The 18,315-nt window shown below is 42.7% G+C and overlaps 1 protein-coding gene across 1 annotated transcript in view; it reads right to left on the minus strand.

Annotated features, from left to right (window-relative positions):
• LOC144683663 (glycine receptor subunit alpha-4-like) overlaps nucleotides 1-15,867 on the minus strand; it is a 145,311-nt gene extending 129,444 nt beyond the window's left edge. The window contains exon 1 of the mRNA XM_078546916.1: nucleotides 15,550-15,867. Within this exon, the coding sequence (XP_078403042.1) occupies nucleotides 15,550-15,662 (113 nt within the window). The 5' untranslated portion in view covers nucleotides 15,663-15,867. The remainder of the gene's footprint in view (nucleotides 1-15,549) is intronic.
• Nucleotides 15,868-18,315: the final 2,448 nt, after the last annotated feature.

Below are 18,315 nucleotides of genomic sequence, written 5' to 3' on the forward strand. Positions count from 1 at the left end.
ATTCACTAACCCGGAGTCTGTCTCTATTCACTAACCCAGATCACTCTCTCGATTCACTAGCGTGGAGTCTCTCTCGATTTACTAACCCGGAGTCTCTTTTGATTCACTAACCTGGAGTCACGATCAATTTAGTAACCCGGATTTACTCTCGATTCACTGACCCGGATTCCCTCTCGATTCACTATCCCGGAGTCACTATCGATTCACTAACCCGGCGTCTCTCTCGATTCACTAACCCGGAGTCACTATCGATTCACTAACCCGGAGTCTCTCTCGATTCACTAACCCGGAGTCACTCTCTCGCTTCTCTATCCCGGAGTCACTCTGGATTCACTAACCCGGAGTCTCTCTCGATTCACTAACCCGGAGTCTCTCTCGATTCACTAACCTGGAGTCACTCTCGATTCACTAACCCGGAGTCAGTCTCGATTCACTAACCCGGTGTCACTCTCGATTCACTAACCCGGAGTCTCTCTCTATTCACTAACCCGGAGTCACTCTCGATTCACTAACCCGGAGTCTCTCTCGATTCACTAACTTGGAGTCAGTCTCGATTCACTAACCCGGAGTCACTCTCGATTCAATAACCCGGAGTCTCTCTCGATTCACTAAACCGGAGTCTCTCTCGATTCACTAACCCGGCGTCTCTCTCGATTCACTAACCCGGAGTCACTATCGATTCACTAACCCGGCGTCTCTCTTGATTCACTAACCTGCAGTCTCTCTCGATTCACTAACCCGGAGTCTCTCTCGATTCACTAACCCGGAGTCACTCTCTCGCTTCTCTATCCCGGAGTCACTCTGGATTCACTAACCCGGAGTCTCTCTCGATTCACTAACCCGGAGTCTCTCTCGATTCACTAACCTGGAGTCACTCTCGATTCACTAACCCGGAGTTAGTCTCGATTCACTAACCCGGTGTCACTCTCGATTCACTAACCCGGAGTCACTCTCGATTCACTAACCCGGAGTCTCTCTCGATTCACTAACCCGGAGTCTCTCTCGATTCACTAACCCGGAGTCACTCTCGATTCACTAACCCGGAGTCTCTCTCGATTCACTAACCTGGAGTCAGTCTCGATTCACTAACCCGGAGTCACTCTCGATTCAATAACCCGGAGTCTCTCTCGATTCACTAAACCGGAGTCTCTCTCGATTCACTAACCCGGAGTCTCTCTCGATTCACTAAACCGGAGTCTCTTTCGATTCACTAACCTGGAGTCTGACACGATTCACGAACATGGAGTCTCTCCCATTTCATTAAACTAGAGTCTCACTCTCGATTCACCAACTCGGGGTCTCTCTGGATTCATTAGCCCGGAGTTTCCAGTCTCTCCTAATTTTGGAATCCAATATTCCTACTTTATACCAATTGCCACTCTGTGTTCCAATGTTAAATTTTGCATCTGTGGCATGGTTGGCGCTGTTGATTTGAAATATTAGTTCAATTGATGATTCAAGTTGTTATTCTCGTTTTGTTTTTAGTGTGCTAATTCTTTGATCACTTTTCCATGCTAATTTTGCAGCTGCTGGCCCATCAATGCTCTTCCTTACCTGTCCTTTACATCTGGATAGGCATTCCCCATTTAACTCATCCCGATCTAGTTTTGTATTTCCCTCGTTTTTATCGAAGGTGTTTCTGCAATATTGCCATAGGTGTTGTGACTGATCGATTGACGATTAACTCTGCAGAATTGTGTTACAACAGCTAAAGTTTCACATCAGAGGCTCAGTACCTCAGCTCAGTGCCTCATATTTTGTTGGAAGTTTTTAACCCATGCCTTTATATCCTCTGAACCTCACTATTCCAATGCTCTCATTGTCTGTCTCTCATCTTCCACCCTCTTTCAACTTAAGCTCTTTCAAAACTTTGTTACCTGTGCCCCAATTCAAACCATGCCTCATTCATTCATCATCCTTTCTTGCTGACTTACTTCTGCCGACCAATCAATGACTATTTTGAAATTCTCATCCATTTTCAAATCCCCCATAGTCTGCCCCACCCTATGTCTATAATACTCCCCTGTCCTACAACCCTGTGGGATATCTGCACACATCAAATTTTGGCTCTTCATGCATCTGAAACTTCCTGCACTCCATCACTGTCAGTTGTGCTTTCAGCTCCTGAGATCACAAGCTCTGGAACTCCCTTCTTAAACCTCTCTTCCGCTCTCTCCTCCTTTACAATGCTCCTTAAAACCACTGCCTCTTTGACCTAATGTTTTCTGTTCAACCACTGGAAAGTATTAAAAATTCCTCAACTTGACTGGCAAAGAAAGACATACATGGGATCAATGACAATCAGGACTCTAAGATGCGGACCACGACAAAACTATCTGCAGCAATATCCTCAAAAATGTAACCATCCTTCACTCCCGTTTCCTCTTCCCCCAAATCTTCCTTCCCCTTCCTGTGATATGGGTACATATTGTCTGTAATTGATGGGTCACTGTCATTTGATTCTTCAAGTGATCTCTTTGTCTTCTCTTGCCAGCAGAGTTATGGAGCTGCTGCAACTCCTATATTTCTCTTCTGTTATATGCTTAATAAAATTTTCTAATAAATCATAGAGACGCCTACTATTTAAAGAGGTATCTACACATTGTGGCAGCAGCAGTACTGATTGTTCAAACGACTTTCACTATTTTGGTGGATGTATTAATTTTAAAAGTTGCATGAAAACGAAAGCATGTCACGAGGTCACGAGTCAGGCAATATTCCACCATCATCTCCAGCTCTCAAAATCCACAACACAAAAGCTGCAGAAAAATTGAAATAATTTGAGCGAGCCCAGGAAAACTTTGCTCTGGTGAAGGTACTTGACAGGACAATCAGGGAAGAAATGCTTGAGGTCTACTCAATGTGATTGGACTGGGCTGATGATATTGCCAACCATGGGAAGATGCGCAACAAGTGTGGAAAGAGCAAAATGTTCTGGACAGCCTGACAGATAGCTAAAGCAATAGGTGAAGCACCAAGGACAAAAGAAGCCTTTGTCATCAATGAGGTCAGTTTTATTGTTTGGATGACTCTGTGTGTGGAGACAGGCAACTAAAGGTTTCAAATAGATATGGGTCCACAATCTGCTTTACATACACCAAAAAACAAGAATAGATTTTAAGCTTGCAAAGGTTAAGGCAATGATTATAGCTTAGGGTGGGTGGAACACGTCTACTTGTTAGGGTTTAAAAACAAATCCTAATTCAACGTGGTGACTTTAGGTGTAAACTTATCGATAGCATGATTACACACTTTGATGGGCAGAAAGGCCTGCCTGGGCATGAACATCACTATGTACACAGATGAATAATGAACACAGACAAAATGAATAGAATACCCTGTAGTGCACCTGTATACATGCTCAACAACTACAAACTACTGCCCAACATTGTTTAATAAAGAAACCTGCACAGGTATTCAGTGATGGTGTGGGATAAGTTGATGGGGAATTACTGACGCAGGCTCTAAAAGGCTTTACAGGAAATGCTGAAGGGAACCCTGGATGGCTTGGTCAGACAAGACATCATCATTCCTGAAACAACACTGACCTCATGGATTAGTTCAATGTTATCTAAAAGGAATGGTATACTCTGCATCTGCTTATATCCCAAAGGCTTAAACAAGGAGATCAGTTAAGGATATTATTCTCCACTGACTACTGAAGATTAGCTACAGGCTTACATGGTGTTAAGGCCTTCACGATTCTCCATGTCACTGGGTTTTGGTACATAAGCCTTGTTGATCACTCATATCTAACCACATTTCATGCACTTTTTGTTAATACCATTGGTAGCATATCCATCTGGGATTAGCTCACTGTCTGAAGTCTTCGAATGTAAGATATCTGCGCTGGTGGAAAAACTGCAAGGGAAACAGGTCATTGCAGAAGAGTTTGTTACAGTTGGTTTTGGAGAAATGTTTAAAGATGAAATTTGAGTTCATGATAAATACCTGGAAGCTTTTCTGCATTGATGTAATGAACATGGTGCTGAATTAAACATGGACAATGTGAAACAAGAACAGAAAATGCTGGAAAAACTCAGCAGGTCTAACAGCATCTGTGGAGAGAAAGACAGAGTTAACGTTTCAAGTCCGTACGATTCTTCATCAGAGCTAAAGGGAAGTAAAGATGTGATGAAATTTATACTGTTTAAGGAGCAGGTGAAGCTGGGTAGAAGGCCAGTGATAGGTGGAGGCAAAGGAGAGACTGATAAAGATGTAATGGACAAAAGGACAAAGGGGTGTTAATGGTGGTGGTACTGGCTAAAGGAGGTACTGATGGTGGCATGGGTCTGAAAGCAGAATGTGGTAATAGCAGGACAAGGGTAAGCACTCTGGAAAGAACAACATGAACAAGTGACAGATGGTCCTAGTGAGGGTGGGGTGGGGGCAAAAAAATCAAAAATAAGATAAAATGTGGGGATAAAACAATGAATAAAAATGAAAATAAATAAAAATAAGTGGATAAAGAATACAAGTTAAAAAATAAAAATGAATATTGAAAAAAAGGGATAAAAAAGGGGTGAGGATGGAAGAGAGAGTTCATGGCCTGATGTTGTTGAACTCAATGTTAAGTCCGGAAGGCTGTAAAGTGCCTAGTCGGAAGATGAGGTGCTGTTCCTCCAGTTTGTGTTGAGCTTCACTGGAACATTGCAGCATGCCAAGGACGGACATGTGGGCATGAGAGCAGGATGGTGTGTTGAAATGGCAAGTGACAGGGAGGTCTGGGTCATGCTTGTGCACAGACCGGAAGTGTTCCGTTTTTGATTCAGATTTCCAGCATCCGCAGTATTTTGCTTTCATGGACAATGTGAAACTGTGTAGATCAGAAATACCTTCTATTGGACGTGTTGCTACAGGAGAGAACTTAGTGCTGTCTCAGCCAAAGCATTATTAGTTTTGGAGATGCCATCACCGAGCTGTAGAAGGGGTTTGGTCAGTATTTGGAGTGTGTTTCCCACATTCAGACATAATGAAACCACCCAGAGATTTAACACAGAAGCAGCTAGTGTGGTTTTGGGGAGAATCATAGGAACTGGTGCTGCAACCATTTCAGCTAGCATTCACGACATGGCAGCTCTGAGGTACTATCATCTCAAAGGAAGAACTCCTTTTATGATGTGATGCATCTCAATCTAGACTTGGAGAAGCAATGATGCAGAATGGACAACCAGTCAATTGTGCATCAAGGACATTGACATCAGCGGAGATGAGATACACACAGATTGAGGAAGTTCCTAGTACTAAATTTAAAGCTTATGGCTGAGACATAAGGAATATCGAGGCAGGATACCGTTCACTGGAATCAATAGCGCTCAAACTACTAAACAGCGTGGCTAAGAACTTCCAGGCTCAAAGTTTTATATGAGAAAGGGGAAAAGATGGTCCAAGCTGATACTTGACAGGAGTTAACACCTGTGATTGGACATATGAACTGGAAGAAATTGATCATCATGAATCACTTCAGCCAATAGACTCATGCTGGTAATAGTTCCAACAGGCTACTGCAGATAACCTGGTTCAGAAGAAACTGTGTGTAATCATTCAGTAAGGCTGGACTAGCATCGAGTTGGAGTTATCAAATGCCTCCACTTGGGTTTTGAGTATTGAGATGAACTAATGATCCAAAGTGAATTGATATTAAAAGCACAACAACTCATGGCACCAGTTGCATTGTGTAAGGAATTAATTAATGTCAGTTGCATTTTCAAAGTGCTTCGATATAGAAGGTTATATCCACACAGTTTGCAACATTGGCCCAGGATGTTAACAGAGCTCAAACAATACATCAGGAATGATTTGATTAGTGTTAGTTCTTTTAAGGATACTACAAGATGGAAGACCGGTGAAAAGAGATGTGACGAGCTAAAAGCCCACTAAGCTTGCATGTAAGAGAAACTTTAATACAGATGTGTGACTGGGTTAAACAATCCCTGCAAAACGTGAAACCTTCAAAGAACTCGCACTTGACGATCCAGAATGTGGTGCTTTATTCCTTAAAATATTGTACAGAATTTTACCAACCGGGTGGGAAAACTTTAGTTTTCTTCTTGGGGAAATTTTAAAAAATTTTTTAAATTTACACTTTTAGTGAAAAATCCAAAATGGATTGTTAGTTTCTGTTCCTTGATGAACACTGTACAAATCACAAAGTATAATATGAGTTTGGCTCATCACAGTTCTCCAAGTAACAAACCATTGCGATAACATGAGATTGCGATTGCAGCTTGCCCAGTGGTTGGGGCTGAATTTAATGTAATAGATTGCCAAGCCCTGCTGGTTGTGTGTGACCATTGAACTTTATTGAGGTAGCCATTCTCTCTTCAATTACTACACACAGTGGTCTGAGAGGACTCCAAGAAATGTTTGCAAGATTGGGATTAACACATATTCTAATATTGGATAACGGTCCACAATTCACATCAGCAGAATATTCAATACTTGCCAAGATAGATGAGTTAAACACGTAACATTGTCACCTCACTACCCAGAGTCCAATGGCAAAGCCGAGAATATCATCAATTGTCTCTTTACGGGTTGTAAAGAGTCTGATCAGTTAGGTTTCTGAGCTCCATTAGAATGATGCAACCCACTGAGTGAAGGTGTGGAGACAGTGACTTACAGGTTGTAGGTGTAAGAGCCTACTTCTGATAACAGGAGCACTGCTGCAGCCTTGATATTTGACTAATGAAGACACTCAAACCTTTGTTGATATGAAGCAATGTCAGCAGCATTACCACAACATGCAGATTAAACCACTTCAAGCAACACAGGCAGTCCTCGAATTTATGATGTTCAGGTTATGACAAATGGCATTTACGCCGTTTGTAAACTGACACCCTGTTTTGACTTTCCCATGTTGGTTTTCACTTTACAATGCCACGCCAGTGAACAAATTCGAACCTTCATAAGTGCGCATCGGCATTCTGAGCCGCCCATCTCCCTGACTCAAGACACTCAGTTACTGTTCTGAAGCCATTAGTACGGTACTGTACTATATTTCTATATGTATTTTTAGCTTATTGTTTGCTTTTTATGTCAATATGATTGCTATTTACAACATAAGTACATTAATGTTGCTATATTACTCATCAATAATTGATTGAGTACAAAATTCTGGTTATTTTGGTGAATATAGGGTATTGGGCTTGAGTTCAGGAACCAACCCCCCATTTATAACATTGTTCTTACAAGAAAATCGGTTCTGAGTTACGGTGTTTCAATTTAAGACGTGGTTTTCAGAAACCAATTGTGTCATAAGTCCAAGGACTGCCTGTATACCTGGTGGTACTCCCTGGTCAGAGTGTGTGGAATACTGGGATGTGCACACATTTGGTGGATCCTGGGAATTACGACGTGTACATCAGATATACATCATACCGCAGGAATCAACGTCACATGATTTCTGCTGATGGGCCACCTATAAACAACAGGCCTGAGGTTGAGGACACTCGTTAAACACAGGTCTGGAAGGCAGAATCAGTCCCCATCTCCATTGAAGGACTATTTATTTTTATAATGTCTGCATCTGACTGTGTGTTTTGTTTTTCCTAATGTTCAGAGTTCCTGTGTTTGTGTGTATGTGTGTGTGTGTGTGTGTGTTTTAACTCTGAATCAGAGTTGGATAGCGTATCTTTTTCTTCTTTTTGGGGAAAGCTGTGATGTAGGCCACAAGTGTGCAATATGTAATTGGCATCTGAGTCATCATCTGTGTGTGTTGTCCGTGCGTGTGCGTGTGTGTGTGTGTGCATGAGATCCAGTGAAGCAGCAGATCTGGAGTCCCTACAACTTCAAGGTTCACTTATCCTCAAAGCAAAATATTACGGATGCTAGAAATCTGAAATAAAAGCAGAAAATGCTGGAAAAACACAGCAGCTCTGGCAGCATCTATGGAGAGAGAAACAGAGTCTGTATGACTCTCCTTCAGAGCTAAAAAGAGGTAGAAATGTGATGGACATACTGTTTAAGGGGTTGGGGGGGGGTGGAGGTGGGTTGGAGCAAGTTGAGCAAAATAGAGATAGATGGGAGTACAGGAGAGATTTGACTTAGTGTTAAAGACTAAGGAAGGTGCTAATAGTAGCATAAAGGTAAGATAGTAGAATGTGTTAATAGCAGAACAAGGGTCAGGGCTCTGAAAGAAAAACATAAGAACAAGTTATGGATGGCCCTGTGGGGGGAGTAGGTTGGGAAAAAAAATTAAAAAGCTCAAAATGGAGGTCAAAGATCATGGTCAGAAGTTCTCTCCTGAGCTCCCACCTATCTCCGACCTTCTATTTTGCTCCACCTGCTGCACACCACAAACCCCAGTATAAAACCTCGCTTCAGCTCTGAAGAATAGTCATACAGACTTGAAACTGTTTCTCTCTCCATAGATGCTACCAGGCCAGCTGGGTTTTTTTAGCATTTTATGTTTTTATTTCACTTATCTTATATGCTTAATAAAACATTGACAGTCTTTGTGACAATTTATGGCTATATCTACTATTTGAAGAGGTATCAGTACATTCCCTTCCCCTTTCCACCACTCCGTTCCCTGCTCCATTCCTCTGCCTGATCACGTCTCACCATGTCAAGCTTCATTGTGCATTTTTCATTAGCGATTTATTCAACAGCACAGGTATCTCACTAGAGACTACACTAGTACTTATAAAATGGCTTACACCAGCGATTTTATATAGAATTACAGATCTATTTAGTGACCCCAATGTGCTGTAATCACTAAACCTAAAGCAAGTTGTATGTTTACATTCCTTAACATTGCCTTGATCCTTACTACTCAGTGAGTCAAGGTAACATTTCAACCAATTGGTTCCACATACTATTGATGTACAATCATTATCTAGTACTACCAGTTAAATAATTCAGTTTCGTGACTTGAATGTGCTGGCAACAGCAAACCTAAAGAAAGTATTGCTTTTATATTTCTTAACCTTGCATCAACCCTCACTACTTGTGAATCAAGGTGACATTTTAACTAATCTCCTCCACAAAATTTTGAAGTACAAGTACTATCTAGTACTGCACAGTTAAACAAGGCTGAGTCTAACACATTTATCACAGGACTGACAATCCTTGTGACTAGTATCATTTGTTCAGATTCATCATTATCTTCATGCTGTCCCTCAGAATTATCTTCTTCATGTGTCATTTTGTGGGCCCTGCCTCTGCTTTGGTCAGTTCACTTTATAATTATACTTTGGGACACACTTGGAGCACCTTTAAACTGGTCTTTGGACATTCTTGGGGTTCATTCACTTGTTTTTGCTGCCCATTTTTTTCTTCTGCTATAACAATAAGATCTGCTAAAGGTGCTTTAATCCTCATTCTGCCTGTCTTTAATCCTTCCATTGTATCAACATTTGCATCTATTATCTGGGCCATTTCAAAATCTGACAATCATTGAGTCTATTCTATGTGTCACCACAGAATGTCCTATATGTTCCACACAGGCTGACAGAAATGATTGTTTCCTCAAGAAGTTGTTCAAGACAGCAGACATCTGATCCAAAAGGATCTCCCTCTCCAAGAAGCAAACCCCAGTTAAAGCCAAAAGCTTGCCCATTTGAGACACCTTATCACAATCCAGCAACATAAGTGCTAGTACTGATCCAGGGATCCATAACTGAAGTTTGCCCACCTTTCATACAATCTGCTAAGAACATGATACATTCTTCCATGTAATCGCCACGTGTTTTTCAAAATCTATCAAAGTTTGGTCACACCTTACAGATCATCTTTCTTATATGTTTCATCCAACAACGCTAATAGAAAATGAAAACTTTCATCACTCTACAACTGATGGGCATACATCTCTCAAAATACTTAATATCTGATTATACTTCCTGTAGGAAGTGACATCATCAAGGCCAAATCTTGCTTCTTCCTTGGTCGGGAAGCCCACTTATCCACTTCTTTCTTCCACTGGTCAGGCTCCAAGAACATCAAAGGGTAATCATACCCTAGCAATTTACACTTGCTTTCTGCCATTTTTCACAATGGCTACCAGGATTGTAGTTTTCGGTTTGATTTTTTTCTTAACTTTGAACCTTCACCTTTAGACAAACATTCTCTACTACTATGTTTCAATTCAAGATGCTAATTGGTGAGGCGAGGCTGGAATAAATATTTACACGCTTTCATATTTATTTAGAGTTACACATTACAAACATTGAACTCCTAGTCCAACAACCCACTGTTTTAGTGGGGCAAAGTGTACCCCCAGTTAACGTCTAGCATCTGCATACAATTGAACAGAACTGATATACATTAAGTTGTTTGGTCGAACAGAACTTGAGTATTGCTGAAAAAAGACATGTTGTCGAAGTTTTTAACCTTGCACTCATCAGGTCAATTTGCAAGAATACCAAATGTGAAGGAAACAACAATTTATGCTGCATGAGAAAAGAATGTTTATTGGTTGGCAAGTAGATTCTGATTGGTAGAGGCTTTGCCATGAATAATGCACCAGTTAACTGATGACTGACAGATGTTGAATCCTAGCTGATCTAGCACATGCATACTGCAGGATTCCAAATGACTTGGCCAATTTTCACATGCAACACAAATGCCTGGTTGCACTGTGAAGCCTCAAGGCCAAACTGGACATACTTATCTGCAAATCCAACAAGGCTGCTGGAATAGTCACGCTTAACATGTGTGACTATATCGACAAAATGTATGACATTCTTAATGACAGGTTCAAATTTGTATTCATTGGACCTGCCGCTCAGCAGGATCAGACTGCCCTGCTCAAAAGCAAGCTAGAAGAATATTTGTGGACTTGTGTAAGAGCAATGAGCTACCAGCTGATATATATGATCGGATACATCCTCACAGCTCACTGCACCCTCATATGTATGGACTGCCCAAGACACACAAAAGCAATGTCCCTTTATGCCCTATCTTATCTATGACCGGTTCTGCACAACATGAATTGGTTAAATGGTTGGGCGAGATGTTACAACCAGTTCTGAGCAAGTTTTCCATTTAAACGGTAAAGGATTCCTTCACCTTTGCAAAGACCAAACAGGACATGCATATCAATAGCAATGCTGAGTCCATGGGCTCATTGGACATTGCTAGCCTATTCACCAATGTACCGTTTAAGGAAGCCATAGATATTTGTACTACAGGACTATATCATGGCGATCTAGACCCACTGCCATTGTGTGAATCAGTGTTCATTATGCTTATGAACTCAGCAACTCAGACAGTTGAGTTCAGTTTTAATGACACCAAATAGATGGTGTTGCCATGGGATCCTCTCTAGGCCCAGCTCTTGCAAACATTTTTGTTGGGTTCCATGAGAAACACATCTTCGATGGAATAACACCCAACCTCCTATCCCTCGCATATTTACGATATGTGGATGATACGCTCACTATATTTAAACCCACATATAACAATTTCCTTACATGTCTTAATGGATTCCATCCTGCACTAAATTTCACCTTTGAAATGGAGCAGTCAAATGAACTCCCCTCCCTTACGTACTAGCTGAGAAATCTGCCAGGGGATTCTCTACCACAGTCTACTGCAAGCCTGCTTTCCCTGGTCAATACATACGTTGGGATTCTTACAGTTTCACATGCTATAAGGTCATCCTTATCAGCAACCTCATAAATAGGGTCCAAGCTATTTGCTCACCATGCAAGCTTGATGCTGAAATAGGGCACATCAAATCCATCCTGTGGGATAATGGCTACCCTGATCGTTGCTCACTGTATATTGTGCAAATTCATGAACGGACCTAAAGCCGCCACTTTCGGCCCTGAAAAGTGCCCAGTCTACCTCAGTTTACCCTGGAAGGGCAAGGTATCGTGGATATTTGAACAACAGGTGAAGCTAGCTGTTTCACGCTGCTATTATGTAGTAGCAACATGAGTGGTGTTCGTCACTAACAGGACGCTGCCATCAAGCCAAAAAGACGTCCTGCCTATCACGCAAATGAGTAATGTGGTATATGAATCTCAGCCAGTGTCATGCTAGGTATGTAGGTCATACGTCCCAATGACTGGAGAGTCATATCAAACAGCATGTCCCAGAATCACAGAATTTTAACGGCACAGGAGGCCATTCAGCCCATCATGTCTGCACCAGCTGTCTAATAAGCATTATGACCTAGTGCCTTTTCCCTGTACCCCTGCACCTTGTTTCTATTCAAATAATAATTTAATGCCCTCTCGAATGCCGGGATTGAACCTGCCTCCACCATACTTCCAGGCAGTGCATTCCAGACCTGAACCACTCATTGTGTGAACAAGTTTTTTCTCACACACATTTGTTTCTTTTGCAAATCACTTTAAATCTGTGCCCTCATGTTCTTGATCCTTTTACGAGCGGGAACAGCTTCTCCCTATCTACTCTGTCCAGCCCCCTCATGATTTTGAACATCTCTATCAAATCTCCTCTTAGCCTTCTTCTCTCCAAGGAGAACAGTCCCAACCTCTCCAATCTATCTTCATAGCTGAAGTTTCTCATTCCTGGAACCATACTTGTAAACCTCTTCCACACTCTCTCCAACGTGTTCACATCCTGCCCATAATATGGCACCCAGAATTGTACACAATACTCCAGCTGAGGTCTAACGAGTGTCTTATATAAATTCAGTATAACCTCTCTACTCTATGCCCCTATAAATAAGGCCCAGGATACTATATGCTTTAGTAACTGCTCTCTTCACCTGTCCTGCCACCTTCAATGATCTTTGCACATATACACCCAGGTCTTTCTGCTCCTGTACACCCTTCAAAATTTCACCCCTTTTTTTATATTGTCTGTCCATGTTCTTCCTACCAAAATGTCCCAGTCGCTGTTCACAACAGGCAAGCTACTGACTGTACCCAATCAGCCTGTGCTTGCAAAGCTCAAACATAGTGTTCAGCATTAGATCTGGCTCCGCGATTGGACAACATTTGCTAACCAATCCTGACTATGCTAAAAATTACACTGGCAATCAATTTAAGGTTGTCAGTTGGGCTCGAAGCTCCATATATTGACACATTGGGCCCCGTCCTTTGCAGACAGAAAAAATATGTACTCATATGGCTCCTTTTTCAACTAAATAAAATAGGCAACAACAATTCTCTGGTACATTCCCCAGGGCAATGGCTTGACCAATTAGAGTCCAACCTGCCTGGTTTAAATTTAAACAAAGCTTGGTAGTTAATTGTCAATTCTCAGTTAACTGGTGCATTCTCTATGGCAACACCTCTGCCAATCAGAGTCCACTTGCCAACCAATCAGAACTCTCTTCTCATGCAGTATAAAGCGTTGTTCCTTTTATATTTGGTACTTTTGTGTATTGTCCTGATGAGCGCAAGATGAAAAGCTTCAACGACATGTCTATTTTCAGCAATAACCTACAATTAACAGATTACTGATCATGGGATTGTTTGTGTGTATATACTCCACATTATCCTTGGAATGATGTATAAAAGAATGTTTGTATTTGCAGTGTCCTTGAATTGTTCTCAGGGTTTTTTTTTTAAATGTGTATCTGATTAAATGATAAATGTATTTCAGTAGAATACAGCTGGGTGAATCATTTGACTGCAAAATATACAAATATCTGTAAACTCTCATTTTCTGAAGGTTATATACACCCTCTGTATGCACATCTCCAATTCAGAGCCAACATTGATTAGTTTTCTGCCCCAAAACCTGTCCACAATCTAAAAGGCACAAGTCAGGAGTGTGATGGAATACTCCCCACTTGCCTGGATGAGTGCAGCTCCCACAACACTCAAGAAGCTTGACACCATCCAGGACAAAGCAGCCCGCTTAATTGGCACCACATCCACAAACATTCACTCCCCCCACCACCGATGCACAGTAGCAGCAGTGTGTACCATCTACAAGATGCATTGCAGGAATTCACCAAGGCTCCTTAGGCAGCACCTTCCAAACCCACAACCACTACCATCTAGAGTGCAGCAGATACATAGGAACACCACCGCCTGGAAGGTCCATTCCAAGCCATTCACCATCCTGACTTGGAAATATTTAGCCATTCCTTCACTGTCGCTGGGTCAAAATCCTGGAACTCCTTCCCTAACAGAATGTAGGTGTACCTACACCACATGGACTGCAATGGTTCTAGAAGGCAGCTCACCACCACCACCTTCTCAGGGGCAACTAGGATGGGCAATAAATGCTGGTTCAGCCAGCAAAGCCAACATCCCGTGAATGAATTTTTAAAACATTAATTCTGTACAAGAGCTAGATTTTGTGTGAGCTGGATTGTGGAGCTGGATGTGTGTGACCCAGATTCTGGAGATGGTCATGTGAGATCCAGATTATGGAGCTGGATATGTGAGATCCAGATTCTAGAGATGAATGTTTATGATCCAGAATCTGGAGCTGAATGTGTGTGATTCAGGTTTTGAAGCTGGACGTGTGTGATCCAGAGTCTGGAGCTGACCGTGTGTGAGATTCAGATTCTGGAGTTGGACATGGGTGATTCAGATTATGGAACTGGATGTGTGTGACCTGGATTCTGGAGCTGACCGTGTGTGGGATCCAGATTCGGGAACTAGTTGTTTGTGAACCAGATTCTGGAGCTGGATGTGTGTGATCCAGATTCTGGAGCTGGATGTGTGCGATCCAGATTCTGGAGCTGGATGTGTGTGATCCAGATTCTGGAGCTGGATGTGTGCGATCCAGATTCTGGAGCTGGATGTGTGTGATCCAGGTTATGAAGCTGGGTGTTTGTGATCCAGATACTTGAACTGAACATGTGTGATCCAGATTCTGGAGCTGGACATCTGTGATCCAGATTCTGGAGCTGGATGTGTGTGATCCAGACTCGGAGTCACAGAATCACAGAATCACAGTGTAGAAAAGGCCCTTCGGCCCATCGAGTCTGCACCAACACGTGAGAAACGCCTGACCTACCTACCTAATCCCATTTACCAGCACTTGGCCCATAGCCTTGAATGTCCTGGAGCTGGATTGTGTGCTAACTTGATTCTGGAGTTGGATTCTGCGTACTTTCACTGTACCATATCACCAAAGGTTGTATATGGGACTGTCTGTGTGTACTCTCATATCCCTGGAGTGCTGTATATGGGACTGTTTGTATTTACCCTGGGTAAATCGACCAGACTGGCTGTATCACACTGTACTCTATCCTTGGAGTGCAAGATTTAAAGTCTTCATGCGAACTGGGTTAGCTGGGAGCCAGATTGTGTGTGAGCCCGATTCTGAAGCCGCTTTCTGCACTGGGAATTGCTCTGGGATTAAATAACTTTCTCTCCTGGACATTCGGAGCTCAGGGAATGTGAAAGGCACGCTCACACATAAACTGTACCCAGACCCACAGTGCAGAATACATAAATTTGTAATGAGACAGGAGCATGCTAAACCACAACTCGCTTTGTTCTCAGGAACATACACTATTTGGGGAAACACTTCAGTATTGCTTAATATCATAATCCACCTCGATGTGACAATACATCAATGGCTTAATGATTTATTAAATAGAAATTAAACTCTGAACTTTATACAAAGAGGTTCATTTCACACCTTTAAATATATCTATTCACTTACCTGATGCCACTGTTTGCTTCGAAGAGGCAGAGGAATAATATGGTGCTCAGGACCCCGAAACGTAGCCGCAGCATCCCTCCCCACCACAATCCCGCCTCGGCACACACTTCCATTTGGGAGATGCCGATGTTTTTTTGCCCCTGCGCTCAGCCCCAGCGATCGGGAACTGCCCTCTCTCTGAGCAAGCCTCCAGCCATCAGGTCGAGCTGAGAGAGAGGAAGGGGGCGGGCGGGGTGCAATTAGCAGAGGGGCGTGGGGTGGGGGAGGACAGCCAGCTTGTGTCCAAACCCTCTTTAGTTTGTTCAAGCAGTTGATGGATTAAAGAGACATCATCACATGGTCCGGACAAGCCTGTCAGGGAGGTTGCAAAATATAATCAGCACCGACCCACACACCGAAGGTACAGGGGGAGAGGGAGGGAGGGACTAAGAGTGAGATAAGGTGCTAACCCTATCATTGCCAGACACATTGCACCCTTCAGCCGGTTAGTTTCGCTTCTCAGCTGATTTCAAGATGAAAGGAACAGCACATAACAAAACAGGCGACTAATTAGGAACAGGAGGAGGCCATTCAGCCCTTCATGCCTGCTCCACCATTCTAGGAGATCAGGGCTGATCTGTCCTTCAGCTCCATTTTCACTCCATATACCTTGATACCCTTACCCTGCATTAGTGGTGTGACCAAGCAGGTTAATTGTCAACCTGTAAATCCTTCCGAAACACCTATGACAGGCAGTAAGATTGGGAGAGTCTCCTGGTCAGTCAGAACTGTGTGCGTCCTGCAGCACAACAGCCTTCCACCTTAAAAGATTCCACATACAAGCCCATGCCAGGGGCTCTGTGGCAAGTGGTCTCCTCACTCTGAGGGACTGCTAGAGAGAGAGAGAGAGATACCCTGATCTGACAAAAATCTATCGATCTTGGTGTTGACAGCTCCAATTGACTTTTTGAACACCTCAATCAGCTCACTTCCTCAATCTCCTAAACTCAAGGGAATACAAGTCAAGTTTATGGATCCTGTGCTGAAAATTTAGGCCTCAGCCCAATTCACTGATGCTGCACAATGCACCTCTTAATAAGTGACTTTAAACAATTAACGCACTGTTAAAATCCACTCCACTTCACTCCAAAACAGGTGCTGTGGCCACATCTGGGTCTCAAGTTCTGGAGTTCCTTCTCCACGCCACTCCGCCTCTCTACCTCAGCTTCCTCCTTTAAGATCAGGGTGACCAACGGTGCCGGATTTTCTGGAACAGTCCCAGAATTTGGCTTTCTGTCCCGCGTACTGGGCCTGGCTTCCCCAGGACACCATTTGCCCCAGATTTCTTCTCCCTGTCTTTTTTTAATCTATGCATGCACCAACACCAGTCCACACAGCCAGGGCGGAGGAGGAGCCTGGCTGCCTGGCACTCTCCTCTAAGAGTTGCCATCTTTGACAGGTGGCATAGAAAGGTTGGGGAGTAGAGGCGGGCGTGGGGGGTTGTGTCCAACAGATGTCTGGTTTTGGAGGGGTGGGGACCGGGCTGGCAGCAGTGGCACCAGTGGTGGTGACAGTCTGAGGCCCGACTCAGGGAGGGTGGGTGGCGAGGGTTTTGAATTTGGGCCTAGCTCCTGTGAAATACCTTGGGACATTTTATTCCATTCCAAGCACTATGTGAATATAAGTTGTTGTTGTTGTTGATGTACAGGATAGTAAATGAGCCAGTTCTGTGTATTAGTGAATGGATCCCTGTCTACTAATCAGAGACTTCATTCCTTTTGTTTCAGCAGTTGAATTTTATTTTTTAAAATGATCTTTTACTTTCCCTAAGAGAGACCATGGTACTGTTAATGTCACTGGGACTTAAAGGTGCTTTTGACATGTATACAGTGACAGTCTGCTTTGACAGTCTGCTTCCTGCCCCTCAGAGGTGTTTTATTCTATTGTCCCTGTTCTGAAATTCTTCAATATCAATGCAGACAGATAATCAGCTCCCCCAAAAAAACAAAATCAGAATACCGCAGTCACAGCTGCTGTAAAGAGATTCAGGAAACATTGATCCATCCATCCACAGTATAAAAAGGGACAGCAGCCCTCCGGCACCGCACGCCAGAGCTGGTTGCAAAATAATCTAAATGAGATAGCCAGTTATTTAGCACTGTGTGCTCCTGATTCAAGCTGACAACCACTTTAAAATTTACCAAGTTCCCCAAAAGCACAAAAAAACACAATTAAACACTGAATAACCATTTGTTTCTGTTCAACAATTAGATTTTGTTATCCTAAAGGGACTTACCGTGGCAGACTAATGCATTGGATAGAAATGTTATAAACCTCAGACCTTAATAATAGCAATAAAATAGTTACTATGAGTAATGCTATGGGAGCTAACTCTAGCATGTGCTATGACACTGGATAAAAAGAAAACCAAAGATTTTCTTCAGGATTCCAGACCTTGATGAATTAACTTCTCTCACAGACCAAGAGTTGGATCTTGGCCAGAGCTTGCAAAACCTTTCGCAACTTCAGGATGCCCAAAAAAAGCGTTACAGCCAATGAACTGCTCTCCAAATGTAGCCTCTAATATGATGCAGGAAACACAGCAGCCAATTTGCACACAGCAAGTTCCCACAAGCAGCATGTGATTATGCCCAGATAATCTGTATTAGAGATGTTGTTTGAGGAGTAATTATTAGCCAGGATATGACAAACAATTCTTTGAATAATGCTATGGGATTTTATGCCCTTATATTAAATTTCATTTACTATGTGTCTGCCCATTTTCAC

This window comes from Cetorhinus maximus, chromosome 8, assembly GCF_964194155.1.
Source record: "Cetorhinus maximus chromosome 8, sCetMax3.hap1.1, whole genome shotgun sequence".
Classification (NCBI taxonomy): domain Eukaryota; kingdom Metazoa; phylum Chordata; class Chondrichthyes; order Lamniformes; family Cetorhinidae; genus Cetorhinus; species Cetorhinus maximus.